This window comes from Macaca thibetana, chromosome 4 (assembly GCF_024542745.1).
Source record: "Macaca thibetana thibetana isolate TM-01 chromosome 4, ASM2454274v1, whole genome shotgun sequence".
Taxonomy (NCBI): domain Eukaryota; kingdom Metazoa; phylum Chordata; class Mammalia; order Primates; family Cercopithecidae; genus Macaca; species Macaca thibetana.
In genome coordinates, this window is record NC_065581.1 from 105,146,466 (window position 1) to 105,174,212 (window position 27,747).

At 44.7% G+C, this 27,747-nt stretch overlaps 2 protein-coding genes and 1 non-coding gene across 5 annotated transcripts in view; 2 read left to right on the forward strand and 1 right to left on the reverse strand.

Annotated features, from left to right (window-relative positions):
• The first annotated feature begins 3,687 nt into the window (after nt 1–3,687).
• On the forward strand, nt 3,688–3,793 carry LOC126954015 (U6 spliceosomal RNA). Its single transcript, XR_007725477.1, has one exon. It is a non-coding gene; the product is annotated as a U6 spliceosomal RNA (small nuclear RNA).
• A 4,311-nt stretch (nt 3,794–8,104) lies between these two features.
• Nucleotides 8,105–15,869, forward strand: LOC126953429 (synaptobrevin homolog YKT6-like). Its single transcript, XM_050788862.1, has 4 exons — nt 8,105–8,664; nt 8,960–9,070; nt 14,466–14,628; nt 15,780–15,869. Exons 1-4 carry the CDS (start codon nt 8,105–8,107, stop codon nt 15,867–15,869), a joined length of 924 nt encoding a protein of 307 aa, XP_050644819.1.
• A 3,446-nt stretch (nt 15,870–19,315) lies between these two features.
• Nucleotides 19,316–27,747, reverse strand: part of LOC126952317 (putative uncharacterized protein LINC02901) — a 44,624-nt gene continuing 36,192 nt past the window's right edge. For all 3 annotated transcript variants that reach the window (XR_007724839.1, XR_007724838.1, XM_050786766.1), the window contains one exon: nt 19,316–19,699. Coding sequence is in view for 1 of the 3 variants with exons in the window: in XM_050786766.1 (XP_050642723.1) it covers nt 19,510–19,699 (190 nt within the window). In the remaining 2 variants the exon portion in view is untranslated. The remainder of the gene's footprint in view (nt 19,700–27,747) is intronic.

Here is a 27,747-nt window from a genome sequence, read left to right on the forward strand (position 1 = left end):
TCTTATGAATGAGATTAGAGTCCTTATAAAAGACACTTGGGCAGTGTGATGAAACAGCAACAGCACACCGTCCATGGAGCAGAGCACCCTCCCCAAATACCAAGTCCGCTGGCACCTTGATCTTGGACTTCCAGCCTCAGAACTGTGAGCAACCAATTTCTGTTGTTTATAAACGACCCAGTCTAAGGTATTTTGTTATAGCAGTCAAGCAGACTAAGATGTATCGTCTCATGGTCCAGCCCTTACTTGAGATATGAGCTTCTTATTCCTGTTAAATGAGTCAGTCAAGATGGGAATGATAATTCATTTACTCTTAGATGTGGGGAAAATGACCACACCTCAGATGGGGGGTGCAGGACATGCCAATACTCAGGGCTGGTATCAAACGTCGCATAATATTCCTAGGTTCCTGCATGAAGGATAATATTCTCTGGGAAGAGATCTTTGTCTTTGTCATTGATTCCCACATTTCAGGTGTGAATTTCTCTGACCCTTTGTGACACTGAGCTATTATTTCTTCGAAAACACCATACATCCCAGAGGGAAAAGAAAATCATCAGATAGATAGATACATGCATACATACATACATACATAATATATGCAGTTACAAATTTTTGTTTGTTTGTTTTTGAGACAGACTCTTCCTCTGTTGCCCAGGCTGGAGTGCAGTAGCGCGATCTCAGCTCACTGCAAACTCCGCTGCCTGTTTTCAAGCGATTGTCCTGCCTCAGCCTCCCTAGTAGCTGGGATTACCGGCACGCACCCTCATGCCTAGCTAAGTTTTGTATTTTTGGTAGAGACGGGGTTTTGCCATGTTGGCCAGGCTGGTCTTGAGCTCGTGACCTCACTGATCTGCCTGCCTCAGCCTCCCAAAATGCTGGGATTACAGGCATGAGCCGCCACACCTAGCCACTAATCTCTTAATGATGGAAATATGTTCCGAAAAATGCCTCATTAGGTGATTTTTATCATCATGTGGATATCATAGAGTGTACTTATACAAACCTAGATGGTATCACCTACTGTGCACCAAGGGTATATGGTAGAGCCCTTTGCTTCTGAGCTGCTAACCTGTCCTGCACATTACTGGACTGAATACTGTAGGCAACTGTAACACAGTGTAAGTATTTGTGTATCTAACCATATGAGAAGTACAGTAAAAATACGGTATATTACTCGGGAGGCTGAGGCAGGAGCATCGCTAGAACCCAGGAGGCGGAGGTTGCCGTGAGCTGAGATTGTGCTACTGCCCTCCAGCCTGGGTGACAGAGAGAGACTGCATCTCAAAAAAAAAAAAAAAAAAAAAAAAAAGTTATATAAAAGATAAAAATGGTAAAAAAAAAAAAAAAATATATATATATATATATATATAGAGAGAGAGAGAGAGAGAGAGAGTACATATATACCCTGGAACACTACACAACCATGAAAAAGAACAAAATAATGTCCTTTGCAGCAACACGGATGGAGCTAGAGGCCATTATCCTAAATAAACTAACACAGGAAAAGAAAACTAAATCCAGCATGTTCTCACTTATACGTGTGAGCAAAACATTGAGTACACATGAACACAAAGAAGAGAACAATACATACAGGGACCTACCTGAGGGTGGAGAGTGGGAAGAGGGCGAGGATGGAAAAACAACCTAGCAGGCATCATGCTTGTTACCTGGGTAATGAAATAATCTGTACAGCACACCCCAGTGACATGCAATTTACCTACGTAACAAACCTGCACATGTACCTCTGACCTAAAATAAAAGTTGAAAACAAAAAAAAGAAGAAATTCTCAAAAGCTTAGGCAATGAACACATTGGGGCTTTGGGAATACCGACAGTGTTTATTTCTAAAGTCATTAGGCCATTGTACTTGGGTTCACTTCATAATAATCCATTATTCTGTGCATTTAAATGTATTTTTATATGTATTTTATATTACACACATTTTAAAAGGTTTAGAAACTTTTTTTTTTTTTTTTTTTGAGATGGAGTCTTGCTCTGTCGTCAGGCTGAAGTGCAGTGGCACAATCTCAGCTCACTGCAACCTCCACCTCCAGGGTTCAAGCAATTCTCCTGCCTCAGCCTCCCAAGTAGCTGGGACTAAAGGCGCCCGCCACCATGCCCGGCTAATTTTGTATTTTTAGTAGAGATGAGGTTTCACCATGTTGGCCAGGCTGGTCTCCATCTCTTGACCTCATGATCCACCCACCTCAGCCTCCCAAAGTGCTGGGATTACATGCGTGAGCCACCATGCCCTGCCTGGAAACATTTTTAAAAGAAAATGACTCATAATATATATTTTCATGAAAGTACATACTGACAATAACAGTACTAACCTGTATGGTACAATAAAAATATTAAACTTTAAGATGCCTAACAAATGCAATTGTGTCTCGGGATCTAGGTCTTTAGCTATTTGCAATAATCTCTTCTTTTTTTTTTTGAGACGAAGTCTCACTCCGTCACCCAGGCTAGAGTGCAGTAGCGCAATCTCGGCTCACTGCAACCTCCGCCTCCCGGCTTCAAGCGATTCTCCTGCCTCAGCCTCCCGCGTAGCTGAGACTACAGGCACACGCCACCATGCCCGGCTAATTTTTGTATTTTTTTTTTTAGTAGAGACGGGTTTCACCGTATTGGCCAGGCTGGTCTTGAACTCCTGACCTCGTGATCCACCCGCTTCAGCCTCCCAAAGTGTTGGGATTACACGCATGAGCCACCGCACCTGGCCTCAATAATCTTTAATGATTTTTTGAACAGTGAACTTCTATATCATGATTTAACCAATAAACTAAATTTAAAATGAAAACCAAAAAAAAAGATAAAAATGGGCTGGGCACAATGGCTCATGCCTGTAATCCTAGCACTTTGGGAAGCCAAGGTGGGAGGATCACTTGAAGCCAGGAGTTCAACACTAGCCTAGGCAACAAAGCAAGACCTCATCTCTATTAAAAAAAAAAAAAAAAAAAAAAAAAAAAAAAAAAAAATTCTTTGAAATGTAGCAGGACGAGCCGCAGACAAAACTCCTCAGACACCAGATTAAAGAAGGAAGAGGTTTTTTATTCGGCCGGGAGCGTCGGCAGACTCGCGTTTTAAGAGCCGAGCTCCCCGAGAAAGAAATATTTGGCCTTTTAAAGGCTTACAGCTTTAAGGGGTCCACGTGAAAGGGTCGTGATAAATGAAAGGGTCGTGATAAATCGAGCAAGCATGGGAAACGTGACTGGGGGCTACATGCATCAGCTAACAGAACAGAAAGTTTTACAATGCTTTTTTTTCATACAGTGTCTGGAATTTACAGATAACACAAGTAGTTTAGGCCAGGGGTTGATGTTGTTATTATTACTTTGTTTAACTTCTAGGGCCGAGTGATGGTGCCAAGGTTGTCTGGCTATTTATCTTACTTTTGTTTCTTTCTCTCTTTACTCCTGCCTTGTGAACTAGGCAAGGTGGGGGGAGGAGGGCAGCAGGAGTAGTAGTGGTCTCCTTCCTTATAATTAAAATTACAAATACATAAAGATAAAAATGGCACACCTGAACGGGGCACTTATCATGGACGGGCTTATAGGACTGGAAGTTGCTCTGGGTGAGTCAGGGAGTGAGTGATGAGTGAATGTGAAGGCGTAGGGCATTACTGTACACTGCTGTAGACTTGATAAACATTGTACACTTAGGCTACGCCAAATGTATAACAAATATTTTTCTTTCTTCAGTAATACATTAAGGAATGATACAGAGAAGATCAGCATGGCCCCTGTGCAAGGATGACATGTGAATTAATCTGTTCTCACATTGCTATAAAGAAATACCCGAGACTGGGTAATTTATAAAGGAAAGAGGTTTAATTGACTCACAGTGCAGCATTGCTAGGGAGACCTTAGGAAACTTACAATCATGGCAGAAGGCAAAGGAAAAACAAGGCACCTTCTTCACAAGGCAGCAGGAAGAAGTGAGTGCAAGCAAGGGAAATGCTAGACACTTATAAAACCATCACATCTCGGCAGGGTGCAGTGGCTCACACCTATAATCCTAGCACTTTGGGAGGCCGAGGCGGGCAGATCACCTGAGGTCAGGAGTTCAAGACCAGCCTGGCCAACATGGCGAAACCCCGTCTCTACTAAAAATACAAAAATTAGCTGGGCAAGGTGGCAAGCGCCTGTAATCCCAGCTACTCGGGGGTGCTGAGGCAGGAGAATCACTTGAACCCAGGAGGCGGAGGTTGCAGTGAGCTGAGACCATGCCATTGCACTCCAGCCTGCTACAGAGCAAGACTCCGTCTCAAAACAAACAAACAAACAAAAAATGAGATCTCTTGAGAACTCACTCACTATCACAATAACAGCATGGGGGAAATTGCCCCTATGATCCAATCACTTCCCACTGGGTCCCTCCTATGACATGTGGGGATTATGGGATTACAATTCAAGATGAGATTTGGGTGGGGACACAGCCAAACCATATCAACATGCAAATTCATGCAGCATTCCATATTTTAAAAGAATATTATAATAAATTAATTATAAATTATATTATAATAAATTAACCTTACCTTACTGTAACTCTCTTACTTTATAATCTTTTTCATTTGTTTTAACTTTTTGACTCTTTCGTAAAACAGCTTAAAACACAAACACATTATACAGCTTTGCAAAATTATTTTCTTTCTTTATATCCTTATTCTATAAGCTTTTTTCTATTTAAAAAATTTTTTATTTTTTAACTTTAAAAATTTGTTGTTACAAACTAAGACACATACACATACATTAGCCTACACAGGGTCAGGATCATCAAGATGTGACTAGGTGATAGGAATTTTCCAGCTCCATTATAATCTTATGGGACCACTGCTGTATATTTAGTTCATAGTTCACTGAAACTGGTGCATGACTGAACTTAGCCTTAAAATTCCTTCCTTCTTTCCTTTCTTCCTTCCTTCCTTCCTTCCTTCCTTCCTTCTTCCCTCCCTCCCTCCCTTCCTTTTCCCTTCCCCTTTCTTCCTTCCTCCTTCCCTCCCTCTCTCCCTCCCATCCTCCCTCCTTCCCTACTCTTCCCTTCCTTCCCCTTCCCCTTCCTTCCGTCTTCCTTCCTTCTTTCCTTCCTCCCTTTCTTTCTTCCTTTCTTTCTCTCTTTCTTTTCTTTTTTCTTTCTTTCTTTCTCTGTCTCTCTTTCTCTCTCTCTCTTTTTCTCTTTCTCTCTTTCTTTCTCTTTTTCTCTCTTTCTCTCTTTCTTTCTTTCTTTCACAGAGTCTCACTCTGTTGCCTAGGTTGGAGTGCAGTGGTGCAATCTCAGCTCACTGCAACCTCTGCCTCCCATGTTCAAGTGATTCTCCTGCCTCAGCCTCCCCAGTAGCTCCTGCCTCAGCCTCCCCAGTACAATTTTGTATTTTTAGTAGAGACAGGGTTTCACCATGTTGGCCAGGCTGGTCTCAAACTCCTGAACTCAAGTGATCCACCTGCCTCGGCCTCCCAAAGTGCTGGGATTACAGGCATGAGCCACTACACTGGGCCTTAAAATTCTTTTTCAGTTAAATTCTTGGTTCAAAGAAAGAAATAGAAGCAGGGGGCCATTCTGTGTGCATTGAAGGTTGTTTGAAGCCCCTCTCTCTCCCTGTCATCCCTCCCTCTTGTCCCTTTCCTTTCCTTCCTCCTCCTTCTCTCTCTCCTCCCCTTCTTTCTCCACTTCCCCTCCCCCTTCTCCCTCTCCTCTTCCTCTTCCTTCTCTCTTCCCCCTCATGCCCACTCCTCCCCCACCCACTTCCCCTCCCTCTTTCTCCCTTCTCCCTCTCCCCCTTCCCTTCCCCCTCTCTCTCTCCCACTGTGTCTCCCCAACCCTAGGGCAAAGCATGGCCAGGAAGTATGGGCTGTATAATGTACACATTACCTAGAAGCTATATTATTTCCCAGGGAAAAGAGAGCTTCTGGCACTTTGCCCACCAGATTTCCAATAAAAGGATTCATCTTAGATCAGCGTGATTGCAACTAGTGGAGAGCTTGCCAGCTTCTAACTTTGCCTTTCACTGAGGATCCATGTGGGCGTGTTCAGCTGTGACTGCTAGGATAAAGATCAGTTATAGAAATAGCTTTGGAGCTGTTAGGATGATGACTCTTTTTTATGGCAGACCATTAACAACTACATCAAATTACCCATGTGAATTATGAGCTGTAGTAGGGTGCCCGACCTTCCGCTCATTATGTGGGACCCGGTAGTTACTGCAGGTCAAGTCATGCATAATTGCCAAGGGCATTTTTATGTAACTTTGCCAGTCATTTCTTTATGTGGTCCCTTAAGATTACGTTACCATATTTGTACTTTACCTTTTCTGTTTAGATATGTTTGAAGATATAAATAGTTCCTATTGCACTACAATTGCCTGCAGTATTCAGTACTTGCTGTACAGGTCTGTAGCCTGGGAGCAATAGGCTCTACCACTTACCCTAGGTATGTGGTAGGCGATACCATCTAGGTTTGTGTAAATGCACTCTATGATGTTTCCAAAACAACACAATTACCTAACACTTCTCAGAGCATATCCCCATAGTGAAGCATCACCTGACTGTATATTTCAAAGCTCCTACGAATTTGCCTACATTAAAAGTGATGGGGGGCTGGGCTCAGTGGCTCAGGTCTGTAATCCCAGCACTTTGGAAGGCCCCGGTGGGTGCATCACCTGAGGTCAGGAGTTTGAGACCAGCCTGGCCAAGATGGTGAAACTTCATCTCTACTAAAAATACAAAAATTAGGTGGGCGTGGTGGCGGGTGCCTGTAATCCCAGCTACTCAGGAAGCTAAGGCAGGAGAATCGCTTGAACACAGGAGGCAGAGGTCCCAATGAGGTGAGATCACACCATTGCACTCTAGCCTTGGCGACAGAGTGAGACTCTGTCTCAAAAAACAAAAAAAAAGTGATTGGGGCAGGGTGTGGAACAACTGGTTAGAGATAATAGTATAGCTTATCAATGTTAAACATCAATTTGGACAAGTCTGCTTGTGCACAGTAGGTTGTGTCTCTGAAACATCTAAGGAGCGAGTTCTAATCCGAGACCATCTTCAAGTTTCTGTAAGGCAGCCAGGAGGTTGGCTGGATGACCTCGCAAATCCTCTTCCTACTCTAACATTCTGCTCCCTGATGGGAAGAAACCCAGAGAAACTAGAAACAATTTTGCAGACATTCTTTTTAAAGGTGTTACCCAATACTTGTTCAATTTTTTTTGGAAACAGAGTCTTGCTCTGTCACCCAGGCTGGAGTGCAGTGGCATGATCACAGCTCACTGCAGCCTCGACCTCATGGGCTCAAGCAATCCTCCCACCTCAGGTGCATGCCACCATGCCCAGCTAGTTTTTTATTTTATTTTATTTTTTGTACAGACCAGGTCTCACTATATTGCCAAAACTAGTCTCAAATTCATGGGCCCAAGCAAGCAATCCTCCCGCCTCGGCCTCCCAAAGTGTTGGGATTACAGGCGTAAGCCTCGAAACCCAGCCCAATTTCTATCTTTCATTCCAAATACAGAATATGTCATCAAACTTAATTGACTGCTTCATCAACGCCTGGTGCTTTCCACCTGAATGTCCCGGAGCTGGCTCACGGGCAAAGGGCTGCCTTGTCTATCTGTATATCTCTACCAGCCAGCACAGTGCCTGTCACCAAGAAGGAACTCAATAAGAGGTGATTGAACGACAGATTGAAAGAATTCACTGGATGGATGGACAGATGCACAGTGTCCGGGGCTGGGATCAGGAAATGGAGTAACTTGGGAAGACAGCACAGCGCATTGGGAGCCAGGAAGACAGGACAGCTGGAATCAAATGAAAGGCACCCGAGAGAGGTTTTGGCTGAGGGACTGAAGTGCAGCTTCTCCGTCACAATTATACCTGGGCCTGCGCAGGCAGGGGCCCCTCTAAAGCTCTTAGTTTCTTATACGAGGGCCTGTTACCTGCTGGTCTGAGCAATATCCCCTCCAGGAGGCAGGTATCTTTGTGTGTTTTGAGTAGCTTCCATGCCTTGTGCATACATCTATTATGAATACCAATGTGGTATTCATAATACCACAGTCATAATACCCAGAGCGGTCCCGCAGCTGGGCAGGCAGGTGGCCTGAGGGCACAGAGCCATGAAGCTGTACAGCCTCAGTGTCCTCTACAAAGGCGAGGCCAAGGTAGTACTGCTCAAAGTCGGGTACGACGATGTGGCTTCCTTCAGCTTTTCTCAGAGATCCAGCGTTCAGGAATTCATGACCTTCACAAGTCAACTGATTATGGAGCGCTCATCTAAAGGCACTAGAGCTTCTGTCGCAGAACAAGACTATCTGTGGCACGTCTATGTTCAGAATGACAGTCTTGCAGGTGTCGTCATTACTGACAATGAGTGCCCATCCCTGGTGGCCTTTACCTTGCTGGAGAAAGTACTAGATGAATTCTCCAAGCAAGTCAACAGGAAAGACTGGCCAGTAAGATCCCCTGCTACAATCCATTCTGCATCCCTGGATGGTCACCTCAGTAGATACCAGAACCCACGAGACGCTGACCCCATGACTAAAGTGCAGGCCGAACCAGACGAGACCCAGATCATTCTGCACAATACCATGGATTCTTTGTTAGAGCGAGGTGAGAAGCTAGGTGGCTTGGTGTCCAAATCCAAGGTGCTAGGAACAGGTGCCTTCTATAAAACTGCCTGGAGGCCAGGTGCAGTGGCTCACGCCTGTAGCACTTTGGGAGGCCGAGGCGGGCAGATCACCTGAGGTCAGGAGTTCGCAACCAGCCTGGGCAACACAGTGAAAGCCCGTCTCTACTAAAATACAAAATTAGCTGGGCATGGCACCCTACACCCGTAGTCCCAGCTACACAGAAGGTTGGGGCAGGAGAATCGCTTGAACCTGGGAGGCAGAGGCTGCAATGAGCTGAGGTTGCACTACTGCACTCCAGCCTGGGCGACAGAGCAAGACTCCCTCTAAAAAAATAAAAAAATTCCTGAAACAAAACTCGTGTTGTGCAATGGCCCAGCACTGGAACAGCACCATCATTCGCATCAGAACTGCAGCCCCCAGAGAAGAAGAGACAGTCCTACACGAGGACCTGGAGTGGGGGCACACGGGCCATTTTTATTTTGAAGTTCCCAGGAGAAGCAGGGATGGTGGAAGGGTGGAGAATGTTCAAATTAATATGTGTGGTAGTGATTCTTGGAAAGAATTTGAGGTCCATGAAGGTGGATTTTTGGGCAAATGAAACCATAAACTCCAACTGGCTTCTGAAAAGAAAAAAAAGAAACAAGAATATCGATATGTTTCTAGAACAGCACCTGGCACATAGCAGATACCTCTTGTAGTTACTGAAGAAATGGACATATTCAGAAAGAGAAGGTTCACTGTGTGTCTAAGGGGAGAGCTATTGTTTTCCGACCAACACCATATTTGTTGTGGTGGACAGCGGCTGCACGATTGGACACACAGGGCTTTCATGTGACTTGTGTGAACTAATGGCTGCACACCGGTTCTACGGGAAAGGGGAAAGCGTCAGCGGTCAGAGCGAGCTGCCTGGGGGGCTAGTCTGCTTTGCTGCTCATGAGCCTCGCACTTATGGGCCAGTTGTAACCGCCCAAGGGGTTCACCTTGCCTGCTGCCTAGACAGAGCCAATTCATCCACTGCTACAGACAAAGAGTAATTCATGCAGAGCCGACTGTGCAGGAGACTGGAGTTTTATTATTACTCAAATCAGTCTCCCCGAGCATTCTGGGAGCAGAGTTTCTAAGGACAATTCGATGGGTAGGAGAAAGCCAGTGAGCCGGGGGCGCTGACTGGTCAGGAACGAAATCTTAGGGAGTCAAATCTGTCTTGTACTGAGTCAGTTCCTGGGTGGGAGCCACAAGATCATATGAGGTGGGGCCAGCTGATCCATCAAGTGCAGGGTCTGCAAAATATCTCAAGCAATGATTTCTAGGAGCAGTTTACGGAGGGTCAGAATCTTGTAGCCTCCAACTGCATGACTCCTAAACTATAATTTCTAATGTCGTGGCTAATGTTAGTCCCACAAAGGCAATCTAGTCCCCAGGCAAGAGGGAGGTCTGCTTTGGGAAAGGGCTGTTACTGTCTTTGTTTTAAGCTATAAACTATAAGCTAAGTTTCTCCCAAAGTTGTTAGTTCAGTCTGCGCCCAGGAATGAACAAAGACTGCTTGGAGGTTAGAAGGAAGATGGAGTCAGTTAAGTTAGATCTCTTTCGCTGTCTCAGTCTTAATTTTGCAAAGGCAGTTTCACAGTTGCCTGGCCTCTGGGTGCGTGTGTCCCCGCAGTGGAGTGGGCTTTAGTGACAGCACCTTCCTCTCAGGGCTTTCATGAGGAGTAAACTAATAGGCATAAAGCACTTGGAAAAGAGCCTATTCTAAGCACTAGGTATAGAGAAGTGGTGAATATTAGAGCTGCTCTGGATCTCTTGCATTTGCTGAAATTGTATGCAACTCCTAGGTGAGAAAAGACTAGTGTTGGATTATTTTAGCAATAGGGAGCAGACAGGCTGTTTAGCACCCTGAATAGTCATCTTTTTTTTTTTTTTAAGACCATGTCTCAAAAAGAAGAAAATACAAATTAACTTCAAACACGTTCACCCAAGTATAAATCTGGAAACTAAATTTTTTTTTATTTAAACAAATTTTGACGGACCCATGTAATGATGATATAGATTGATATTTATCGGAAAGAAAAAGTCTTCACCATATGACTTTTTTTTTACTGTACTGAAAATGTGTGTATTACATGATATCAGTTTTTATACTGGTGCGGTGGCTCACACCTGTAATCCCAGCACTTTGGGAGGCCAAAGCGGGCGGATCATCTGAGGTCAGGAGTTCGAGACCAGCCTGGCCAATATGGTGAAACCTCATCTCTACAAAAGTATGAAAATTAGCCAGGCGTGGTGGTGGACACCTGTAGTCCCAGCTACTCCGGAGGCTGAGGCAGGAGGCAGGGGGAGCTTGCAGTGAACCGAGATTGTGCCACCGCACTCCAACCTGGGCAACAGCAAGACTTCGTCTCAAAAAAAAAAGAAAAACAGAAATGAAATTCTGTCTCTACACACATGTGCGCACGTGCACAAACATACACACACACGCCCCTCAGGTTTAAATAGTAATTATATGTATATAGTTCTTGATTGATCTTAATGACTTATTGCCTCTGTGAATTTTTAAATTTTTCTACAATAAATATGTAACACTTTTGAAGAAAGAACTGTTTGCCGGGTGCGGTGGCTCATGCCTGTAATCCCAACACTTTGGGAGGCCAAGGCGGGTGGATCACCTGAGGTTGGGAGTTAAAGACCAGCCTGACCAACATGGAGAAACCCCGTCTACTAAAAATACACAATTAGCCAATCGTGGTGGCGCATGCCTGTAATTCCAGCTACTCAGGGAGGCTGAGGCAGGAGAATCGCTTAAACCCGGGAGGTGGAAGTTGCAGTGAGCCAAGATCGCGCCATTGTACTGCAGCTTGGGTGACAAGAGCGAAACTCCATCTCAAAAAAATAAAGAAAGAACGAACTGTCAAAACACACACACACACACACACACACACGCACACACATCCCTTCCTGAGGAATAAAACTGAGCAGAAGGAATTAGTTTCTAGTAGAGGAATTTCAAAGCAGAAATCCTTTCTTCATGGGGGCAGGGGTGTGTCACTGACCCCTCCATCATGTTGCCCCTCCCCCCATTCCCCACTCAGAGGCTCACTCAGAAGCCCCAGTGTCACCTTGGTGAGAAGTGGCTGCCCTGTCCCATCCTGGAGTCCTGGGGTCCTCCCCCTCTGAGCCACATGGGAGTTGGCCCATTACATCATCACCTCTTTTTTGGCAGCCAGCCCAGTGCTCAGATGGCTAAGAGGTGACACCCTAAAACAAATAAACAGGAAAGAGAAAGAAGCAATTCACTTGGATGACATCTAACACAGCCATGAAGAAAGAGGCCACACCGTCCCTAAAGGACAAGTGATAACGCCAGGCAGAGCAGGCTCCGCTGGGCATATGATGCAAATGCTGACCTGTCACAAGCAGCATCAAAGAAAGTTGCTCTGAGGGCACGAGCCAGCTTTAATTAATAGCTCACCACTGCATCTTGGAGATGGGTTTCCCACTCTGGTGGAATGTTCCATTAGACTTGCTGACAATATTTTATGTCAAATAAGGTATAGATTGACCTGCAAGTCAAGACTGTGGTGGTGTGATCAAGAAAGGAAGTACAGGCCGGGCGCGGTGGCTCACGCCTGTAATCTCAGTACTTGGGGAGGCCGAGGCAGGCAGATCACTTGAGGCCAGGAGTTCGAGACCAGCCTGGTCAACATGGTGAAACTTCATCTCTATTTAAAACACAAAAATTAGCCAGGCCATAATGGCACATGCCTGTATTTCCAGCCACTCGGGAGGCTGAGACATGAGGATCATTTGTACCCAGGCAGTGGAGGCTGCAGTGAGCTGAGATCACACCACTACACTCCAGCCTGGGTGACAGAGTGAGATACTGGAAAAAATAAAAGAAAAAAAAAAAAAAGAAGGAAAGGGAAGGGAAGGGAAGGAGGGAGGAAAGGGAAGGGAAGGGAAGGAAAGGAAAGGGTGCAGGAGTACAGTTTAATGTGACAGTAACATCTTGGTATACTTGGTTACTAAAACAGGTTGTTAAGCAGATGGACATTGATGTAAGCTTTGAAGCTCAGAATTCAAGGAAAGTAGGGCATTCCTGGGTCTTCGGAGAGCAAACCCAACCACGAAGAGGCAACGCCCTTGAATTCACTTCCAACAAACCTTTCCAGGGCCCTTCATTTAAGCAGCTGGAATATCATTCAGCAACCACCCTGTCAGCCTTGGGAAACGGGAGACTTGCATTTCATTTCAGACACTGAACACTGTGTTCCGGACCACGTTTATTCTCCACATAAACAGTGTGTTTTGAGAATCATGCATTTACTGTATAATACCGACTCAGGTCACAGTAAACTCATTTCCGTCGTGAAAGGTTTCAAGTATTCAGAGGAGGTTAAGAAGAATAAAAAGCTTATAACAAAACAACCTCTGTTTCCAAAGTGCTAAATAATGAAAAATGTGGTGTGAAAACATCACTAAATTCCATTTTAAACATCCAAAGTTCATAAGGGGAGACTCAGTCAAGGGAAAAGGAAGTATTTAAGTCAATGACAGAGTCATGAAAACTTAGCGGCTCCGACATTAGTGGGTAAGTCAGCAAATGTGTTTGTACAAGGAAACCAGGCACCTGCACAATTTCCTAAAACCTGCCCCAATTGGAGAAAGTGACATGGAACCGAAATACCTAGGATGTCTAATAACTACAGCTATTTTGAGAAGAGGAGAAAATCTTTGCCTAGTAAAACCGTGATTCTCAGGCATCCACATCTCCAGGACTCTCAGGCTTTCAAACTGGGTCCCAACCAGGAGGTACTAAACACACACATATATACTGACATATGAAGATACCCGGGATATTTTTGCATCTCTCTCTCTTTTTTTTTTTTTTTTTTGAGGTGGAGTCTTGCTCTGTCGCCCAGGCTGGAGTGCAGTGGCTCAGTCTTGGCTCACTGCAACCTCTGGCTCCTGGGTTCAAGCAATTCTCCTGCCTCAGCCTCCTGAGTAGCTGGGACTACAGGCGTGTGCCACCACACCCGGCTAATTTTTATATTTTAGTAGAGCTGGGGTTTCACCATGTTGGCCAGGCTGATCTTGAACTCCTGACCTTGTGATCCACCTGCCTCGGCCTCCCAAAGTGCTGGGATTACAGGTGTGAGCCACCATGCCCGGCCTCCATCTCTTCATTTTCTAAATCAATTAAACATGGCTTGGCCCTCAGTCCCCGACTTGGCAGATAATTCAGTCTGAGCCATGTTTTGGGGATTCCACTCTTCACATCCCTTGGGCTTATGTAGGAACTCCTGGGCCTGTGCAGTCCACAGAAGTCCAACTGGAGGAAGGGCCTATGGATCTGGGGTTGCTGGCATGACCCATGTGGCCTCACAAAGGTGGGTGGCACCCCTTCTTCCTGGCTGAGCCTCACATGAAGACCTGAGCCAAGAAGTTCAGGCTTTCAGGTGGGGCTGGCAGCTCTCCAGGGGTAACTCAGGCGCTCATTCAAGACGTTGCAGGCACACAGCACACTGTCCCAACCCCTGCCCCAAGGAAATCCTCCAAAGGCCTAAACCCAAGCCATCCACCTTGACTCCAGGTTGCACCACTTCCCTCTTCCTGCCCATGAGCAGCCTCCTTCCTTCCCATTGGCGGTGGAAGGAGGGGGGTGTGGGAATAATTTCTCCTAATAACTTCCCTCCCTCAACAAGAGGGATAATGAGACTCTAGCCCAGATATTACAAACCAGATGCCTGAGGGCAAAATTCTGAGCTGTTTTGGCCATACTCTATTTTTACTACTAGCCAACACTTTACAAAATCTAGAATTTTCACGTAAAAACCCAACTTCCTATCCACAGGTACACTGACAACACCAGGCCCACAGTCCCAGAAGCCGTAACTGGTTGGAGCCGACCAACAGCGTTCCATGGGACATGTGTTCTCTGCTTTGCCACAGTCTCCACTCCTCCCTTTCGTAGCACCGGGAGCACTTTACAAATGTACATAACCTACCTGACCCCTGTGAGATGTGAACTTTGCAGTCCACCCTCAAGGTCTCAAAGGTTGGCTGCCTTTCTGGGATTCGGAAAGGATTCATTCTTTCAGATTTCCCAAAGAACAAGGGAAATCATGACATGTCTGTAGCTTCTCCTGTTGTTACATCCCTGCGGAGGCCCTCAATGGGAAAGCAGGGAAAACTGGACACAGGCGCCCAGCTTTCCCATCTCACGTGGTCTGCAGCAGTGGTCCACCCACATGTTAAGAAAAGATTATTGATTATTCTCACCCTTATTTTTGTGTTTTTGGTTTTTTGGGTTTTTTTTTTTTTTTTTTTTTTTTTTTTTGATACGGAGTCTCCCTCTGTCACCCAGGCTGGAGTGCAGTGGCTCAATCTCGGCTCACTGCAACCTCCACCTCTCAGGTTCAAGCAATTCTCCTGCCTCAACCTCCTGAGTAGCTGGGATTACAGGTGTGCACCACCACACCCAGCTAATTTTTGTATTTTTAGTAGAGATGGGGTTTCACCATGTTGGCCAGGCTGGTCTCGAACTCCTGACCTCAGGTGATCTGCCCACCTCAGCCTCCCAAAGTGCTAGGATTACAGGCGTGAGCCACCAAGACTGGCCCTCACCCTTGTTAAAAGACAGACTTTATGACTTTACTCAGGACTATCATGATAGGGACAGGGACCACCGCAATGGGATTGTGCAGCAGGACAGAGAGACAGGGGAAAATGGGAGTTGTTAGCCATGCAGCAGGGTAGGAGGCTCGGTGGATGGAAAATGATTCAGATGAAACGGGTCATGGGGATTCTGGCTACACTGAACTAAGAGGGTTCTTGCTGAAGGCAGGCCAAGGCTATGGTGGAGGCGAGGATTTGGTCAGATATGGAGGGTGATCCACTGTTGAGGGTGGCGCATTCTGACTAAACTGACTTAGCAGGATTCTTGCCCAATCTTAGCAGGATTCTTGCCCAATTTTAAAGGATATGTCTAAGGATAGAGCCTCATTGAAAAACAGCTCAGAGGAGGCTGGGCTAGAGTTTGGTCAAGGATAGAATCTTTGTCACACATCTCCTCTCCTCACAGACAGGCCTCTCTCCAAAAGGCTAGAAGGACTGTGCCTGGCTGTAAATGGCTATAAAACGCCTGCCTCTTTCCCCACAATTCAAGGAGACTGAAGGGAAGATAGCAGAATGCCAGGAGCAGGGCAGCTCCTTAGAGCATGGGGAGGGCCCTGAGCGGCAGCCCTGGAAGCTGTGATGCGCAGTCAGTCCCAACAGCAAAAAGAAGGGAGCTGGCCCCAAGGGGACAGGGGACTAGGAGTTTGACACTCAGAAGGAACCAGCAGATTCCGCCCTCGGCACAGAGAGCATGTGATTTGTGCGGGGGGTGCCAGCTCGAGGAGTGGCAGTCACAATACAAGGTGACACAACAATGGTGAACCTAGGTTTCAGGCCTGGGTTCCATACCGAATATGTTTATATTTATATCACGACAATCACAGATGGGAGGTTGTATCTCGCATCATAGAAAAATACTAGATATTGGGAGGCCAAGGCAGGCAGATTGCTTCAACTCAGGAGTTCAAGACCAGCCTGGGCAACATGACAAAGCCCCATCTCTACAAAAATACAAAAATTAGCTGGGGGTGGTGGTGTGCGCCTGTAGTCCCAGCTACTTGGGGGGCTGAGGTAGGAGGATCGCTTGAGCCTGGGAGGCAGAGGTTGCAGTGAGCCAAGATTGTACCATTGTACTCCAGCCTAGGTGACAGAGCAAGACCTTGTCCAAAAAAAAAAAAGCAATGCACAGGCCAGGTGTGGTGGCTCAGGCCTGTAATCCCAGCACTTTGGGAGGTCAAAGCAGGTGAATCACCTGAGGTCAGGAGTTCGAGACCAGCCAGGAGACGGAGGCAGTGAGCCAAGATCATGCCACTGCACTCCAGCCTGGATGACAGAGCAAGACTCCATCTCAAAAAAAAAAAAAAAAAAAAAAAAAAAAAAAAAAAAAAAAAAAAAAAAAGCAATGCACACAATTAAAGGTTGTTGGGTAACTTCAAAGCCCTGAAAGACACTAGCAAGTCTTCCAATGAATCTGAGTTTCAAAGAAGGCCTGAGATAGAGAAAGACCTTCTTCCTGGGCCCCCCAGCTACCATATACTCTCCAGTCAGCTGTGCTCTCCCAAGTACCTTTGCATAGTGAACAAAGTGCACAGCCATGATCAGCACTATTTCTTCTATTAAACAGTGTGGAATCTACGACAAGTTTATTGCTCACTGAGCACAGGGAGTGGGGCCTATGAAGTGGGTCCAGTGAACCCAACAGGTATTACTCACTGCTCTGCAATATTCATGGTGCTGGAGATACTCAGCACCTTGGGGTGTAGACTGAGGAGGAAGGGCTAGGCTGAAGGGTAATCTTTCAAAGAATGGAAGTTGTTAAGGCCTCTGGTTGCAGTGGGTGGACAGTGGGCAGAGTGAGAAAGGAGTAACAGTGAGTACTTTCTCCATAAGAGACTCCATGTAAATCACTTTATAAGTATTGTCCCATTGCATCTTCCCCAAATGAGGTATGTACTGTATTATCCCCATTTCACAGGGAAAGAAACTAAGGTTGAAGCAAGTTACATGACCTGCCCAGGCCTCAATGGTAATAAATGGTAGAACTTAAGTCCCAGGAGTCTGGGAACAACCAAACATAAGGGAAGGGCAAAGGAGGCAGAGGCAGAAAAACGAGAAGCTCCCAAAGTGGGTGACTTTAGAGGAGGGAGGTGGCAAAGCAGCCAAGGGGCTGAGCTCTGGGCAGAAAAGGAAGGAGACTAAGCCTCGGGAGGGGCCCCAGGATGGCAGCAGAGGGGAAGACATTTCCCAGGAGCCATGAAGGCTGAAAGCAAACTGTGGGCTGATGGGGAATGAATGGGGGATGAGGAAGTGTAGACATGGAGAACATGGATGCCTTTACCAAGAAGCCGGGCTTTGGAATAAAGGTCAACAGTAACAAACCCCTTCAATGTGTAATTTCATTGTTAGGCCAAACTGGAAGAGAGCCAAAAGCCACCAGGAGCTCAGTCCAAATGTCACCTGCCCACCACACACAGCAGGCTTCCTGTGGTATGAACTATTCACCCCAAATCAGCCTCTTCCCCAGAGCAAACGCCTACCCTGTTGGTATATTTGTAATCCCTTTCCTGCTTGCCAAGGTGCTAGAAGTAATTGTACAGGTATGAGCTGGCCAGCCATTGTGCAGCAACCCTCTATGCAGACACAGAATGTCCTGAGCACACCAGGAACTGCAGACGCCAGTGCCCCACATGACTTCTAGAACTTCCAAGTGCCCACTGACAACATCCTCCATAAATGCCCCATGAGAGCAATGCTTTTTTGCCTTGGAAACCCCTTTTATACCATCCAGTCTCTCCCAGATCCCTGACCTGAGGGATCAAGGAAAGTTGGTTTGTTTTTAGAAAGCAGCCATTCTTGACAAAATGCACACCAAGATTGGCAGCTAGCTGCATTCCAGGGCCCCCATAAGAGGCTAACTCCTCTCCTTCCAACTCCCCTACTTTCAAAGCAAGATGTAGTTTGGGGACAAAATCAGGGAAAGGAGAAACAGGATTTCTTCTCTCCCCGCCACCCGCCATCAGGCTACCAGACTTTTTAAGGGTAGAGATATGCTCAGATTTTCTCTGAGGGGTTAAATATACAAAAAATACTTCATAAGCATCCAACAGGATAATTATAAATTACTGGAGAAAAGCTTTTCTTTCTTCAATCCTCATAGCCCTCTTCAAAGAAATCCACAGAGCTGGAAAAATATAGGAGACAAAAGAGGTAAAGATGAATCTAGGGCAAAAACGAAGTGGAAACTTCCCAGTCATGTTCTTGAATGCTAAGCTGAGCCCTGATTCAACAAACACTTTGCATGTGATTCCTAAAATCAATCTTTTCTTTTTCACTTAAAACAACAATGCCTACAGGCTCACATTTTATAGAACAGTGGTGAAAGAGAATTGAAAATATAATTCAAACATATTTTACACCTAACTGAAAAGAACAAACATTTAGAGAAGTGAAAGTCACTGAAACAGGCCTCCCCTGTGCTTTTCTTCAAAGATTTGCTGATGTCGGCTTAGAAGTGAGTTAGAGAAAGGATTAAATACAAAGGAGGGGAGGGGTTCTCTCATCAGCCACCCATGAGAATTGGGAGTTTCGGGCTCAGGCCAGAGAGGCGACTGCCCCTGCCTGGGGACCTCCACCTCGGCCACCTTTTCCCACCTGCACAGCCCCTTCCCACATCAAACTGCACTTAGGAAGGTCAATAATGGTGCTGGTGGTCACATATTCCCTAACGTTCCTGGGTTCAGTTGCTGCTATGTCTTTTTAGATGCTAATTTTATGCTTCACTCAAAGGTTTTCCAAAGAAAGAGGCTTTTAAGTAATGAAAGAATGAATGGGGTTTAAAGCCCTGGCAAGCTGATACTGATCAGTCTCTGGAAAGGTACAAAGCACGCTGTAGAACGGGTTTGGCATGTTTGCAACAGAGGAGGCGTCACTGCCACAGGAAACTTAGCAAGCGCCCATTTTCCAGTAGAGTTTATTTATCTCAAAAGGTTTCTTCCCTGTCCAGGTATTATTACCACAGGAGACTGGGAAGAATCACCAGATGAAAATGCCTACATTTAAATACTTAAGGTTCCTTGCAAAGCAAGGAAGGTTTTCTATGATTGAATTTAATATATTAGTTTCATCGTAGAACGATTTTTAACCAGTCTTGTCCGAGACTCAGAATTTTGGTTGACTTTTATACTTAAATTTACCATGGAATTTTCTTTCCATTTGTAAGATTTAAGTGCTTAACAAGTACTTGCTGGTAAAGGGGCTAACACAAGCACCGATGAGTCACACTAGAACTGTTTACACACTAAAAGGCTGAGATGGGGGAAGCGCAGAGAGGGATATTCTCTGGGGAAAAGATAGAGGCTAGGATGTGCCACCCCTCGGCCGGCCGAGCAGATGGACAGCACCACTGCTGCTGTCCCAGCCACCACGGAAGCGCAGACACCCGCTTCGAGTGGTTTATCTTCACTTCTTCCTCTTAAAAAAAAAAAAAAAAAATCAAATATACACAAAGGCATAAAAAGTAACACAACCAGCACCTTTTACTCCCCCAACACCCAGCATAAGAAATAAAACATGATAAAAACAGCCCCCAGCACAACCCTAACCCTAATCTAATCTCTTCCCTCCCTTCAAGTAACAATTCCTACCCTAAATTGATTATTCTCATTTCCACGGACTTCTTTTTTTCTTTTTTTTTGAGACGGAGTTTTGCTCTTTGGTCCAGGCTGGAGTGCAGCGGCGGGATCTCAGCTCACTGCAACCTCCGCCCGCATCCCCCCACCATCCCCCGGGTTCAAGCGATTCTCCCGCCTCAGCCTCCCAAGTAGCTGGGATTATAGGCGTCTGCCACCACACCCGGCTAATTTTTGTATTTTTAGGGGAGACAGGGTTTCGCCATGTTGGCCATGCTGGTCTCCAACTCCTGACCTCAGATGATCCACCCGCCTCAGCCTCCGAAAGTGCTGGGATTACAGGCGTGAGACATCGCGCCCGGCCCGTGGACTTCTTTTACAACATATGTAAACATCGCTGAACACTATGTAGGTGTAGGTGTTATAATGCACTTTTTTTTTTTTTTTTTTTTTTGAGACGGAGTCTCGCTCTGCTGCCACACTGGAGTGCAGTGGCGCGATCTCGGCTCACTGCAACCTCCGCCTCCCACGTTCATGCCATTCTCCTGCCTCAGCCTCCCCAATAGCTGGGACTACAGGCGCCCGCCAGCACGCCCATCTAATTTTTGTATTTTTAGTAGAGACGGAGTTTCACCGTGTTGGCCAGGATGGTCTCGATCTCTCTTTTTTTTTTTTTTTTTTGAGACGGAGTCTCGCTCTGTCGCCCAGGCTGGAGTGCAGTGGCCGGATCTCGGCTCACTGCAAGCTCCGCCTCTTGGGTTCACACCATTCTCCTGCCTCAGCCTCCTGAGTAGCTGGGACTACAGGCGCCCGCCACCATGCCGGGCTAATTTTTTGTATTTTTTTAGTGGAGACAGGTTTCACCATGTTAGCCAGGATGGTCTCGGTCTCCTGACCTCGTGACCCGCCCGACTTGGCCTCCCAAAGTGCTAGGATTACAGGCGTGAGCCACCGTGTCCGGCCTATACTGCACATTTTTAAGCTTTATGTGCCCAAAGGTGTGTGGAGTCATAAGCAAATATTTTTTGTGGGGGCGCCTGTCTATATAAACAACTTGAGTTGCCCAAACCTGCATATTAGTACCATTCTGGCAGCCCAATCTTGTGCTATGCCATCTGCCAACAGGAACACCAGCCAACTGCGCCAGCCAACAGGAGCAATCTGCTTACAGTTCTTCCTGGAACCAAGATTTGGCACCTAAAGGCACAGCCCAGGGCTGCTAGGGGCATCTGGTCAACCTCAGGCGCTGTGCAAAGGGTGGAGAGGAAGGCTAGTCATCTGAGTCTCTGTCCAAGCTCCGCCCTAGCTCCTGAGATGTGGGACCCGCGACAGGGGCTCCATTTGCACCAGTCTAGGACCAGTACCAGTATACCACATGTGTACTTCTGAAGTTCACATTTACCATTCAACATTGTATGAATTATCCATGTTGACAACGACAGCTCTAGCTCATTCACTTGCACTGTTACTTAGCATTCCATTATATAGACAATTTATTTATTCATTCTTCTGATAATGGACATTTTGTTTGTTTCCAATTTCCTACTATAAAAGAATTCAAGTGGTGTCATTGACCTGGGCTAATACCCGAGCTTCGTTGTCCCACGCCAAGGAAATCAAGGACGCCACATATGGAGTGAAGTTAACAGTGGTGGTTTAATACGCGAAAGAAAGAGAAATGCGCAGATAGAGGGAGTCCAGAGCGGGTCTTCAGGTCCGCAGTGAAGTGCAGGAGGTTTTATAGATGAGCTTGAGGAGGCGGTGTCTGATTTACCTAGGGCACAAAAGATTGGTCAAACCAGTTGTGCCATTTGCATACCGCACGAAGAACTGGTTAGGACTGGGTGTTCCATTTGCATAGCGTGCAGAGAAGCTGGCTGCCCCACCCTAATCTTTTACTGTGCAGATGGGTTCTCTACGTGGCGGGTGCCATGTTGCCTGCTTCTTTACTGCACACGTGGTGACAAAGAAAAGGGAAGATGGAGTCCCTATATTGAATATACCTGGTCCTGAGGTAGCCTTTTCCTGTTGGCACAGCTGCCAGCATTCACCCATATAAGCTTCCAGCTTGCTTATCTGTGTTTGCAGCTTGATTTTACAGGCTGCTCTTTGTTAGAAAAGAAATGATTTGGGGGCTGCTTTTTGTTTAAAAGGCAGCCTTACCAAGGACTCCTTTACCCTCACTATCTGCCTAAATAATTTCTTTTTAGCTGCTGTATCAGCATGATACATTAGATATTCTTCGACATGTTTCCTGCCATGTGCAAGAGTTTGTCTGCAGTGCATACCTAAAAAGGGAATTATTGCATCTTATCGTATGTGTATTTTCAACTTTATTACATATTTTCAACTTATTCTACCAAGCGATTACCAATTTATATGATCATTACTGTAAATTGTTTCATAGCCACATCAATTGTTGGTATTATCACCCTGAAATAATCAAACAGGTTAGAATCTAATTTTAAAAGACTTTATTCAAATGCAAAGTTTGAGAATAGTCCACCAGGAAACCAACTCTAAGGAATGGAGCTGGCAGTTCAAAGTAGGAAAGTTAAGGTTTCGTTTATATATAGGGAGAGACAGAGTAGATTTAGCAAGATTACAACAGTTTTCATACAAGGTGGTACATAGTTATAGCACTTTGATTGATGGTAGGCAGTGTTTGTGGGAATGCTACATTTAGCATTTTTTTAAATATCTATAAAGGGTATAATAGTGATGGGTTTGTCATCTGCGATCAGCAAAGCAGGACAACAAAGGGGATGTTAATCAATAACAAAGGCCATTAATTAGGAAAGCAGGAGGTTGTTGTTCCTGGTGTCATTTAATTGTCTCTAGTTATTGTACAGAACAAGAAAAATAAGAAAGTAAGTTCTGTAATCCCAGCACTTTGGGAGGCCGAGACGGGCGGATCACAAGGTCAGGAGATCGAGACCATCCTGGCTAACACGGCGAAACCCCGTCTCTACTAAAAACACAAAAAATTAGCCGGGCGAGGTGGCGGCGCCTGTGGTCCCACCTACTCGGGAGGCTGAGGCAGGAGAATGGCGGGAACCCGGGAGGCGGAGCTTGCAGTGAGCTGAGATCTGGCCACTGCACTCCAGCCTGGGCGACAGAGCGAGACTCCGTCTCAAAAAAAAAAAAAAAAAAAAAAAAAAAAGAAAGTAAGTTAATCCATAATCTGAGAAACAGAAGTTGTAATCATATATGATCTGAGTCATGACTCAGATCACAGTCACATCTCTCTCAGTGCTTAAAGTGTTTTGGGATTCCAACAGCTTTTAAGCTATATTTATTTTCACATTATCATCAGATTTAAAATTTTAGCCAAGCCGAAGGGTGTGAAACAGTATTTCACTATGGTTTTAATGTCCATTTTCCTGATTACTAGTAACTTTTTCTATGTTCATTTACTATTTTGTTTTTTCCTTTAGGGAATTGCCTGTCTTTTTCTATTGGGTTATCTGTCTTTTTAATAGTAGGTCTCCATATATTTTGGATACTTTATAAAATCTACTACTAATATTTATGAGCAAAATATGTTGCATATATCTTGTGTTAGTCCATTTGTTCTTTTAAGAACACCTGAGACTGGGTGATTTATAAAAAAACAGAAGTGTGTCTGGGCCAATGGTTCTGCAGGCTATACAAGCATGGCACCAACATCTGCTCAGCTTCTGATGAGGCCTTGGGAAGCTTACAATCATGGCAGAAGGTAAAGGAGGAGCAGGCAATATCACATGGCAAGAGCAGGAGCAAGAAAGATGGTGGGGGTAGGTTCAACACTCTAAACAACTAGATCTCACAGGAACTAAGAGTGAGAACTCACTTATCACCAAGGGGATGATGCTAAACCATTCATGAGGGATCCGTCCCCGTGATCCAGTCACCTCCCACCAGGCCCAACTTCCAACATGGGAATCAAATTTCAACCTGAGATTTGGTGGGAAAAAGACATTCAAACTATATGATACCTTCTCAGAGTCAATAGCTTATTTTTTTTACTGTTTGTGTCTTTGGAGCACAGTTTTAAAATTTAGTATCAGTGAAGTTATCAAATTGTTATTTACACTTTTTGTTACTTATAAGAAATATTTCCCTAACCTGAGATCATAAGCATTTTCTTCTAAAAGTGCAAAACTTTTATCTTTCCTATTTAGATCTTCAGCCAACCCTGGAATTTGATTTTTGTTTGTAATGTGAACATTCAGCTTTATTTTTTTCCCATATGAATAACCAATTGTCTGGACACCATTCTTTGCCACTGATCTTCCATGGCACTCTGATGTTTTTCAATTTCTATACAGGCATGGGCATTTTTCTGTGCTTTCTGCTCTAAACTATTTATCTATTTTTCTGTGCCTTCATCAATACCACTCTGAATTATTAGACCTTTATAATAAGTAGTTATACCTGGTAAACCCAAACGTTGTGCGTCTTTGAAACTAGTTATTCTTGTCTATGTTTTTCTACCGAAATGTAAAACCAGCTTGTCAAGGTCCAAGAAAAATCCTGTTTGAATTTTAATTAGAATTGCAATTCAATTGCAATTGAATTCACAGATTAATTTAGAGAACTGACATCTGTATGAAATTGTGTCTTCCTATCTACTTGCCTGGAATATATTTTTTCATCCTCTTTCAACATTTTGTTATCTCTTATAAATAGCATATATGTAGACTTGTCAAAAATCAACCTGAAAATCTCTTTGTCTCAGCATTTTGCAGATGTTACTCTTCCACTGACTTCTTGCTTCCATTGTTAATGTTGAGAAATCTGCTATTAATCTTACTGTTGTGCCTCCATAAGTCATTTGTCTTTTCCCTGTGGCTGCCCACAGTTCTCTTTTTCTTTAGTGACCTCAGTAACACTATAATGTGTTAAGGTGTTCATTTGTTTTACTTATTCAGCTTGGGATTCGCTATTATTTCTGAATCTAAGGATATGTAACTTTAAGCAATTCTGAAAAACTCGCAGACATTATCTTGTTGAAAATCACCTTTTACCTGTTCTTTCTGTTCTCTCCTTATTAAATTTTCATTAGAAGCAGGTTAGATCCCCTCATTCTATCTTCCATGTCTCTTAACTCCTGCCATTTCCCCATCACTTTGTCTCTCCATGCTGTGTTCTAGAGAATTTTTTCAGCTTTAATCCAGTTAATGCCATATCAATTCTTTCTTTAGCTATGTCAAATCTACGATTCATTCATTGGTTCGTTGGGGTTTTAAAATATATATTTTTTTTCTTAGAAGTTCTATTTAGTACTTTTTGGCCGGGCGCGGTGGCTCAAGCCTGTAATCCCAGCACTTTGGGAGGCCGAGACGGGCGAATCACGAGGTCAGGAGATCGAGACCATCCTGGCTAACACTGTGAAACCCCGTCTCTACTAAAAAATACAAAAACTAGCCGGGCGAGGTGGCGGGCACCTGTAATCCCAGCTACTCGGGAGGCTGAGGCAGGAGAATGGCATAAACCCGGGAGGCGGAGCTTGCAGTGAGCTGAGATCCAGCCACTGTACTCCAGCCTGGACGACAGAGCCAGACTCCGTCTCAAAAAAAAAAAAAAAAAAGAAGTTCTATTTAGTACTTTTTAAAATCTGCCTAAAACTGATCTGTGCTATTAGAGGTGGCTGGGCACAGTGGCTCACACCTGTATCCCAGCACTTTGGGAGGCCGAGGCAGGCGGATCACAAGGTCAGGAGATTGAGACCATCCTGGCTAACACAGTGAAACCCCGTCTCTACTAAAAGTACAAAAAAGTAGCCGGACGTGGTGGTGGGCACCTGTAGTCCCAGCTACTTAGGGAGGCTGAGGCAGGACAATGGTGTGAGCCTGGGAGGTGGAGCTTGCAGTGAGCCGAGATCACACCACTGCACTCTAGCCTGGGTGACAGGGTAAGACTCCGTCTCAAAAAAAAAAAAAAAAAAAAAACTGATCTGTGCTACTAGAGGTTAGGATAGTACTTACCCTTGTGAGGGGTATGGGTAATGCCTGGAAGGAAACATGGGGACGGGGGACCTGGGGATGTTAGTAATGTTTCAGGTTTTTTTATGGGTGCTAGTTAGATGTGTTCCAATTGTGAAAATCCATCAAGCTATATGCTTATAATTTGTATATTTTTTGCATGTATATGATTATATTATATAATATCTCTTGCTCTTTTCTTATATTTTTAAATGTAATCAAACATTTTAGGCATATTTGTTTTATATTATGCATTTGATAAACCCATTATCTTAAGTTCTTAGGAGTTCTTGCTGACTCTTATGGTAGCTTGTTTCTTCATGTATTTTTTTTTAATTTGGAGTGAAAGTGTATGTTCAGCTAGGACTTATCTGTGGGAATTCTATAAGGTCTAGGTTGAGACTGTGTCCCTCCAGGAAGGATCTGCATTGCTTCTGTCAGATGTCCAGAACTGGAACCAACTCGGGATCACAGAATTAACTTCTAAAACCACTCGGTGTAGATTCAAATCCCAGATCCAAAACCCCTTTGAGTGAAGATGTGGCATTATACATCTGTGGAAGCTGCTTTTTTTTCTCCACACAGGGCACAGGCAAAGATAAGTTTTTGTTATTTCTCTTTGCTAAAAGTCAGATTTTGTTTCCTTTATTCAATCCATTCTTTTCCTAAGGATGTAGCTTTTTGAGTGTCTTGGTACTATATGGAGTTTTCAGTTTCAACTTCCTAATTTGCAACCCCTTCACCCCCACCAAGGCATTATCTACCAGGCACAGATGCCAGTTCAGCATCCAGGTCATCAAGACTGACAAATATCCCCAGCACAGCAGTGGCTTCAATATTAGTTTACAACTCCAGTTTCGTTCCACTGTGACCACTGGGAATCTCCTTGATATTCTTCTGATCTGCTACAAGTATGTAAAAACATATTTGTTACATTAAAGCTCGGATTTTGAGGTATTTTACATTTGGTCTATTTTCACTTTTGTTGTTGTTTGTCTGTTGTGATGGTAGCAGAAGTTCCATAACAGTAGCTTAGTGTGTCTTGGGAGCAGGGCACAGAGCACTGGTTTTTGCTGTGAAGCTCTAGCAGACCTAGCAAGGAACAGTCTAGTATCTAGAATGAAGCTGCCTGGAGCAGAAGTAGCAGCTTTCCTGAGCCACTAGTTCTAGGGTGCGGTTCTCAGAGTCATTCTTGGAAGCCCAGCTTAGATCCTGCTCCTCCAGCCCTTTCAGTGATTTTGTAAAAAGCTAATTTCCTTTGACAAAGCTCCTTCTCCTTAAAATAAGAAGAGTGGTTTCTGTTATCTCCAACTAAACCCTGCCTTACACAGACATCAAAAGTCTAAAGACAAAAGAAATGATTAATAAATGTAACAGGTTTTAACCAAATTTGTCAGTGAATAAATACAAATTACAACAAGATTTTTAAAAGTTTTTCCATTTATTATTTTTAGAAGAGATATTTCCACTTATAACATTGACAAAATTCAAAATATAATAACCAGGCAGGGAGCAGTGGCTCACGCCTGTAATCCCAGCACTTTGGGAGGCCTAGGTGGATGGATCACCTGAGGTCAGGAGTTTGAGACCAGCCTGACCAACATAGCGAAACCCCATCTCTACTAAAAATATAAAAATTAGCCAGGGGTGGTGGTGGGCGCCTGTAATCACAGCTACTTGGGAGGCTGAGGCAGGAGAATTGCTTGAACCTGGGAGGCGGAGGTTTCAGTAAGCCGAGATCACGTCATTGCACTTCAGCCTGAGTGACAACAGCAAAACTCCATCTCAAAAAATATATATATATGTGTGTGTGTGTGTGTGTGTATACACACATATACACATATACACACATATACACACACATATACACATATACACACACAGACACACACACATATATATATATAAAATAACCAGTGATGGT

What these genes read in the sequence shown, in the direction of transcription:
- LOC126953429 (XM_050788862.1), top strand. Translation starts at nt 8,105, where the DNA reads ATGAAGCTGTACAGCCTCAGTGTCCTCTACAAAGGCGAGGCCAAGGTA. An exon ending in GGTGCCTTCTATAAAACTGC is followed by an intron (nt 8,665 to 8,959) that starts CTGGAGGCCAGG and finishes AATAAAAAAATT; the next exon opens with CCTGAAACAAAACTCGTGTT. An exon ending in GTCCTACACGAGGACCTGGA is followed by an intron (nt 9,071 to 14,465) that starts GTGGGGGCACAC and finishes TCCTATCCACAG; the next exon opens with GTACACTGACAACACCAGGC.